This window comes from Nannospalax galili, unplaced genomic scaffold (assembly GCF_000622305.1).
Source record: "Nannospalax galili isolate Female #2095 unplaced genomic scaffold, S.galili_v1.0 scaffold66, whole genome shotgun sequence".
NCBI lineage: Eukaryota > Metazoa > Chordata > Mammalia > Rodentia > Spalacidae > Nannospalax > Nannospalax galili.
In genome coordinates, this window is record NW_008356058.1 from 3,186,203 (window position 1) to 3,194,601 (window position 8,399).

The 8,399-nt window shown below is 45.0% G+C and overlaps 1 protein-coding gene across 1 annotated transcript; it reads right to left on the minus strand.

The window, feature by feature from the left end:
- Positions 1-676: 676 nt before the first annotated feature.
- Spata19 (spermatogenesis associated 19) lies at positions 677-6,409 on the minus strand. The gene is made up of 7 exons (XM_008854176.1): positions 6,332-6,409; positions 6,102-6,158; positions 5,492-5,584; positions 5,265-5,353; positions 2,476-2,553; positions 2,060-2,127; positions 677-710 (listed from the first exon to the last, which is right to left on the minus strand). Exons 1-6 carry the CDS (start codon positions 6,407-6,409, stop codon positions 2,070-2,072), a joined length of 453 nt encoding a protein of 150 aa, XP_008852398.1. The 3' UTR covers positions 677-710; positions 2,060-2,069.
- Positions 6,410-8,399: the final 1,990 nt, after the last annotated feature.

Here is an 8,399-nt window from a genome sequence, read left to right on the forward strand (position 1 = left end):
TGCCAGTATCCTGCAGAATCATCCCTCCAAAGTGAAAATAAAGACTCCCTCAGACTCAAAATTGAAGAAAATCTTCACTAGTAAACCTGTCTAGCAGGAAACTTCAAGAAGTTTTTCACAGAGAAAGAAAGAATACCATCCATAAACTGAGAGCTACATAAGGGAGATGCTAGAGAAGCAGTAAGTGGACATAAAATATATGTGGGTATATACAGGGAGGGAGGGAGGGAGGGAGGGAGGGACAGATGGATGGATGGATGGATGGATGGATGAAGGGATGGATGAAGGCATGGAGGGAAGGAGGGAGGAAGGGAGGCAGGGAGGCAGGGAGGGACGGATGGACGGATGGATGGCTGGATGGACGGATGGAGGGATGAGTGAAGGGATGGTTGAAGGGAGGGATGGTTGAAGGGAGGGAGGGAGGGAGGGATGGATGGTTGAAGGGAGGGAGGGATGAGTTGATGATGGAGGAAGGAGGGAGGGATGGATAGATGGATGGATGGATGAATGGCAGGCAAAGTATCTATACAAACATCAGGACTCGTTGTTAAATAGGCTGTCTCTTTATTAGCAGTTCAGTGAGAGGATTCCAGTACTGTCACTGTGGCAACCAAGGGCTCAAAGTCTCTCAGCTCAAGTCTGCTAACCCTTCAGGTCAAACGCAAGATGGACACTCTTTGGACACAGGCTGGACCCTGGAAGCCTTCAACCTAGGAATCAGAAAAATGCTCAGTGACCCTTTATTAGAAAAGCAATATCTGCTCTCCAGCTTGGCTTACCCTCTGTCTTCTGTATAATGCTTGACAAAACGTGCTTTCTGCAGAAGCTGGAACCGAAGGTGCTTAATAAATGTTACCGTTGCATCTTCCTGGCCTTCTTTAAGCATGTGGAGTCCAGCTATGTGTAAATCACACTTTCATTCCCACCACAGCTATCAGAGCATCTCACTCAGATAGGGTGCCAAGACTGCTTCAGGCATGGACCCTGTGTTGGGATGGTCTTCCCTGTGGCTCTCCACTTCACAGAACTATATCAGCATCCAGTTATGGCCACTGTCTCATACAAAGCACAAACAGAGGCTACATGGCCCAAAATTTCTGGTTGGTGGCAGGTTCAGAATCTGTATACCCTCCTGACTGTGACTTTGTGGCTCAAAGTAGGGTCAGTGGTATAGCAGAAGCACTGCCAGATAATTTAAAATGCAGCCCAAAAAAAATGTTTTATTTTAATTAGTATATGAAGCGTGTGCTTGTGTGTGGATTTATGCACATGAGTGCAGATGACCTCAGAGGCCAGAAGAGGGTATCAGATCTCCTGGAGCTGGAGTTACAGGCAATTTTAAGACATCCATTTTGGGTGATGGGATCCAGACTCAAGTCCTCTGCGAGGGTAGTACAGGCTCTTAACCACTAATCCATCTCTCTAGCCATACAAATTTTAAAAGACACAAGAAGTTATGCAGTAAAATGTCTCCACATCTCTCGCCTCAAACCTCTCAACAGGTTAGAAGCACAGGCCCATTTCTTGGATATCTTTGAAGAAGTATTGTTTGAATATATAAGTTAATAGGATGCCATCTTTGTTTCATCTATAGCCTTAGAAGTTGAAATCAATAGATAGCACATTCACTTACCTTCCAAAGAGAGTCACTACTTCCCAAACAGGTCTTACCAAGGCAAGAATTCTAACTGGCTTTGGAAATCTTAATGGATATTATAGGTATAAAAGACTTGACATTAAATTGGCAAAAAGAGGGGATTTCTCTATGGGGAAAAAATGCAAACCTGCAGTCTTCCGAGCAGGAGGGCCTGGGACCCACTGAGAAACTCTGCCACAGTTAAAACAGTCAAAGAAATCAATCTATAACAAGCCTGAGTCCTTCCAGAACTCTGAGCAGCACTGCAGGAGCCCAAAGCCAATACTTCTTCCTGTCCTCACTGGCCCAAGTGCAGACCCATTACTCCAGAAAGGGTAAGGCTTACTGTCATGCTAGGGCTCCTTTTTACTGCCAAGGCTAGCCACCCTCTCAGTATAGGCCCTCACCTGTGGGTCTCCTCACCTTAGCATTCTTAGCAGGAACATCTGAAGTTTGGGTCCTGATCTGAGTCACACCTGAGCTGGGATATGCTGCAGAGGACAAAGGCAAGGTGAAAGTGAGACTGCTGCCAAACTCCACGCAGGTCTCACACTCAGACCAAGGGGACAGGTACTGTGTGGGCAGATTTGGCCTGGGCTGTCATCATGCATGGACCTTGGAATAGAAGTCCATGAAGAAGGCCCTCAGCCTGGAGCTCCTGGCAGGTACCACAGGAGATCAATGAGGCCACTGTAATGTAGATCACAAAAGACAGATTGTCCTGCTCTTGATGTGAGAGCCAACAAGGACGTAATGGTTAGGATGTGCACAGCTGTGCAGTCACCTCCACCCCACCTACCCCAGTAAGGCATACAAGGCAACTTGTGACAAGAACTTACCTTCGTCTGACCTGCTCTATTCGGTCCTGCATGACATCATCTATCATATCACTTGGTACTTGGAAGATACGGGTGTGGCTGAAAAACACCACTGAGTCATGGGATTCTGAGCTTTCTATCATTAAGTCTAATAAGATTACTAGAATTGGAACTATAGGAACAACAGCTCTTACACAGATGCCATGAACCTGAGAACCCCTCACCCTTCCATGTGGTAACTAAAAAAGTACCTCTAAGCCACCTAGCCATTATAAGCAGGCAGCAAATGGTCCCCAGGAGAGACAGGGTGACAGTGTTGTAGAACTCTCCTTTCTGAATTCCTCTCCAGCTCCATTATCACTTAAGATCAGTATTATGATATATTCACTATGATTTAAGAAGCTTCTAGAAAATCTGCCACAGGGACGCTACAGGCACGTCCTGGCTACTGTTTGTCTTATTTCTCTATACTGGACTTCCTTCCTCGCTCTGGCCCACTTCCTGTCCTTTCCCATGTTATTTCCCATTCCTACCCTCTGGAGCCCTGTACTGTCTACCCAATGCCCCTTCCTTTATCTATGAGAATGTCTCTCCTTGGTGCCCTGTCTTAGTACATTTGGGACTTTTAAGGGCTTTGATCATAGGGAAGGGAGGTATGATTGTGAATGTGGTTCATACAAGGCAAAACCAATCAGAGCCCAGAAAGTGAGATAAAGCAGGTAGAGTCTTTTGTCCCCAGTCTAAGGGAACGTGGCCCCTCAGAGAAGACAAGTCCCAACACTGGGTCCTAGAGGCACCTGGGATGCACAAGCTACACAGGCTCTCTAACTTTTTGCAATTTTCACCTTGCCTCCCTGTTTCTCTAGTAGTAAAGCCCCACTCAAGAGCCAGTTTGAGCAAACAGCCCCCAGGGAACCTTTCAGAGACTGTCTGGCAGTAAAACCAAACACATGTGTATCCCAGATCCCAAGCTGTGCTCTCAGGCATGCATCATGGATTCCGTAACACTTTCACACACCCTACCCTTCTGCTTAACTTTTACCCATTTGAAACTGGGGGCTATGCTTGTTCTCTTCTCTCCTCCAGACAGGAGGAAAGAACATCCCTCCAGCAAGTGTGTGCACATTTATTAAAGGAATGAAGATCCAGTGCCTCTGGATGCAGAGATGTCACTCTGATTGCCTCCTTACCAGAACTAAGAGGAAAACACCAGAACCAGTATGTCATGGGAGAAAACAGACAAAACTGTTGGTTTCAAATCACCATTGAAAATTCTGAGTGGAAGGGCTAAAAGGATGGCTCAGCAGTTGAGAGCACTGGCTGTTTTTCCAAAGGACCCAGATTCAGTTCCCAACACCCACAATTGTTAACTCCAGCTCCAGGGGACTCAGTGCCCTCTTCTGACTTCTGCAGGCATTGGACACACAGGCAAAACACTCATAACACAAAATAAAAATAAATCAAAGAAACATTTTTAAAAGAAAATTTTGAATGAAAAAATTTTAGGAAGATAATTGACTGGCCCCTGTAGCCTGCCTCAAATTTTTAAACTAGTTAAGCTATATGGCCAAGGCTTAAGACATATTGGAGAATGAGGTTCGTATTATCCAAACCAAGGAGAGTGACCACAGGGCATCTGCATCAAGCAAGGAAAAGCTTGGATGCAGCAGACAATGATGATTTGAGGAACCTCAACAGATTTCTCAGGGAAAATATCTTTTCCAGGAATCTCTGAAATTCCATAAGTTATCCCTCCCTAAAATAATTACTGTGCTTTTGAATCCTCCTATAATACAGTGCCACTGAAAAGAAAACACATGAGACCCAATTTCCTGAAGTAAAAATACTCTTTCTGAGAAATGCAGCTTCCTAAAGAGCAAATCAAGCAGTGGGAGCAGAGGGGAAAGAGGTAGGCAATGAGCACCTTCCATTAGTTGCACATGAACCAGTTTAAGCCCACAGTCCTTCCAAAGAGAAGGAATGTGATGATCTGATCCAAATACAAATGAATTCAGGGAACAGAGAGAACGTAGGATGTTTCTGCAGGAAGAATGAGGTGGCTTCAGGTCCAGCCCCTCCACCTGCAGTCTTAGCGTCTTTGGAAACAAGAGAAGTTGTGAGAATGGACTGCACCAAGGTGGCAGGAAGCTGGCATGTGGTTTTATCACAGAATTCTTGCCTCAGGCACTGGGCGACCCCCACACACCAAAGTTGCCGATGAAGGCTTTGACTTTTGCATTTTAAGAGCTTATTTTCTTTTAGCTCTTTAAAGTGCAGTCACTGCTGAACAACTGAAGTGCAAAAATAACAGAAATCTGAAATGTATTCAGAAGCCTTTAGGAAATAGAGAGCAAACCCAGTTTCCCAACCCCTGAAGTCATTTAAAAATGTATGAATGAGCTAAGCTTTCAAGAGAGCACAAATACTCCCTTAAGACCCTAAAGCAAGGGCTGGAACTGGAGCTTTCTCCAGTGGCTAGAGCACTGACAGCTCTTGCAGAGGACCCAGGTTCTATTCCCAGGAACCATATGGTAGCTAACAACCATTCATAATTCCAGTTCCAGGGGAATCCATGCCCTCTTCTGACCTCCATGAGCATTACACAACATGGGTACACTTACATACATGCAGGGAATACACTCATACACATAAAATAAAAATAATGAATAAAATATTTAAATAGAAAGACCCAAAGCAAGGTGGAGAAATTTCTCAGCCAAAGGAGGTGGCTGTGGTGTTTGTGTTAGCCAGGGATCCTGAGACGGGGCCAGTGCCTTCCCAATGCCCTCCCCACTCCTCAGATGCTGCACCTCCATCTTATGAACTGGATTCTTGTTCTTTCCTCCAGGACCTGATTCGAGTTTTCTGACATATCAGACTTTGAGAGATGGTGCTTCACCTAGGAAATCCAGGTAGAATAATGTGGTTACTGACCAATGTGGACCAATGGGGTGTACCTTTTGCCCAGTATCTTTTACCATGGGTCACCCCACTCCCTCACCCCTACTCCCAAGGCAACTGACTCAAATTCTGTTACCACATCTCTAGTCACATGTATGTCTTGGCCATGAGTGGGAGAGGCATTGGTGGACATCTTCTCCTTTATGTTTCGGGAAGCCTCTTCCTCTGTCTGAAAGGTGAATAATTTCCCTCTCAAAGTGCCTGTCTCATCTGATCACTCCTAAATCCTCCTCTCTTCTTTCCCTTTGTTCCTCTCCATCACAACACACATGCCACACATCCATACACACACACACACACACACACACACACACACACATCCATACTCCTTATCTCCAAGCTTCTGCACTAAGCTTCTCCATTATTACCCTTCTGTGAATACCTAGGAGCTCCCGCAAGTCTCTGGCCCTATCCTAAAGCACTCCTGAGACTACCTTGAACATAATTCCCTCCTCTAGGATACCTGATAGGCAGGGTCAGTGAGAGGTGATGCCAACATGTATCTCACCTGTGCAAGAACTTCCTCTCAGACATTAGGATGAATTAAACTCAGCCATAGGTAGGGCGTTTAGTAACAAACTCGTTTCCCAGTTGTATAGGGAGTGGAGTGGAGTCCAGACCCTGCCCCACAATGAGACCTGAACTCTAGAATTTTGAATATTGAATCACAGAAGAGTTCTACTCACTTTATTCAACCAGTGCTGTACTACAGATACGGCTTCACTCTCTACAACTTCAATGTCCTGGAACAAATTAGTAAATTGATGACCTCAGAAACCCTAGAAACCCAGCTCCCACCTCCACCCCTCCTATCCAATGTGATATGATGTGAGATGCCTCTAAAACATAGCAGGGTACAGAGGGAAAGAAGATAGACAAGGCACAGCTTCATGTGACCACCACCACCACCACTCACCGAGTTCATCTTTGGTGGGAAGGGCAGCCCTACACTTTTCCGTGCAAAGATGTACACCATCCATGTTGTAATGATCATCTTCAGGCTTGGAGCAGGCCTTCTTCTTGGTTCCCTCCTTCCATTGAGGCTGCCTAAGAACTTCTACGAAATGTGGGGGGTGGCGGGGTCATTGAAGGAAGGTTCTCTCCTGATTGGCTGACCAGTGATGATGTGACAATGACCCCCTTTATCCTCCCAAGATCAGAGTGCAGAGGGAAAGAGGGGTCTGGAGATTCTTACCTTATTACAGATTAGAAAAGGAGGGGAAGGGAAGGTGGGGTTAAACCCTTCCCAGCAAAACTCCTAAGCAAGACACAAGGGGATTTACCCAGATCATAAGCAAGAGAATCTAAGGCTGGCTCAGGAGATGTGGCTGGTCACGGAGACCTAAGTAAGGCTAAACCAACAAATTTTACAAATCAAAAGGAAAAATTATGGTTAAAGTAACAACCCTTTAAACATTCATTCAAAATAATGTCACAGACATTTCCTAGTCTTAATATATGCAAGAGGAGAAGAAATTATTGTCCACACGAAAACCACCAAAGACAAGGGAGTGAGTTCTCAACAGGAGCATTTTGCTAATTTTCTTGCCTGCTCTGTTTACATAAATGACTCAAATCATTAAAAAAAAAATTCAGAGACTGAGGAAATGGCTCAGTTGGCAAATCCCTTGGCCTGTCACCTTGGAGACCTGAGTTTGAGCCCCAGAGCTCTCATTAAAAAGCTGGTCATAGTGGCCCATACATAACCATAGCACTAAAGACGCAGAGACAGGTGGATCCCTAGGGCTCATTGGCTAGCCAATTTCGCCTATTTGGTGAACTCCAGACCAGTGAAAGACCCTGTTTCAAAAAATGGTAGATGATGTCTGAATCCTCTGATCTCCAACCACATGAACATGAGCACACACACACACACACACACACACACACACTCACACACACTCAAAAAGTAGTCCAAACAATAAATGTATAAGGTTCAAAAAAATGAAAGCATTAGTTTTTTTAGAGCTCTTTCCTGATAACTCTACGTCAATATGCCCTTGATAGGCTGTTAGGAAAGAGAAATGAGGAGATTGTGCTGAGACTTCAGAATTGGGCTCAGATACTGCTGTTCCCCATCTAGGCCTTCTGCCAAGAAACTAAAGGAGGTTCAGCATGCTGTACAGAGCCCTGAGCTAATAGTGACTTTCAGAAGCAGTTGGAACTCAACAGTTCGACCTATCCTCAGACCTCAGGAACAATGCCGCTTGGAGTCCAGGCTGTGCTACGTACTTGTTAATGTGCTCCAACCTTGTCTCAGTCTCTTTGGCGCTTCTTTCTTTGTCTCAAAATGGGAGGGATAACATACTCTAGTTTTCTTCCATTTCTAAAGTTCTGTTAGCCTTCCTATTACACTTCCTCTCAGTCTGATGCAAAGCTTCTCACTAAATTTCCCAAAGAAACCACTAAACCTCACACTCAGCAAATAGCCTCAATTTTCTATCTTCCCTGTTAAGGCCAGAGGAGTGCAGGCTATCCTAAGGGCCAATGCAACAAACTAAGCCCAAATCCTAGAGGTTTTCTTATCACTCTTAGACTCTAGTGTGAGATAGGTGACTCTTGAGAGTAGCTGTGCTCACTGTGGTACTCAGAGATTCTGGCCACTTCCACCCTGGGGCTCTACCCACCTCAGGATGGGACCTCCTTGGCGGGGGTGGAGAGCACAGCAGGGACATCGGCTGTTACCGTTGTCAGTAAGGCTTGCTACCTAAGGCCTTGGGCCAACACTAGTCATGTGCCTCAGTCTGAAACAGGTGATTTGTCAGCATCTCCAGGACTGGTACCCTGCCCTAAAAATTATATTCATCCTCTTTGAAAAACTTTGTTTATACAGTAAAACATATTTTGAGTTTAGCATAATCAAAAATTAAAACTACATAAAAAGATATATTCAGAGAAGTTTAATCTTCTCTATCCCCTCAGCCTTCTAATTCATTTCAGGAGCAGCTTTTCAATGGTTTCTAGGACATGTATCCTGTGTTTAT

What these genes read in the sequence shown, in the direction of transcription:
- Spata19 (XM_008854176.1), bottom strand. Translation starts at nt 6,409, where the DNA reads ATGATCATTACAACATGGATGGTGTACATCTTTGCACGGAAAAGTGTA. An exon ending in TACATGTGACTAGAGATGTG is followed by an intron (nt 5,354 to 5,491) that starts GTAACAGAATTT and finishes TGGATTTCCTAG; the next exon opens with GTGAAGCACCATCTCTCAAA. An exon ending in ATAGAGCAGGTCAGACGAAG is followed by an intron (nt 2,128 to 2,475) that starts GTAAGTTCTTGT and finishes TGTCCTCTGCAG; the next exon opens with CATATCCCAGCTCAGGTGTG.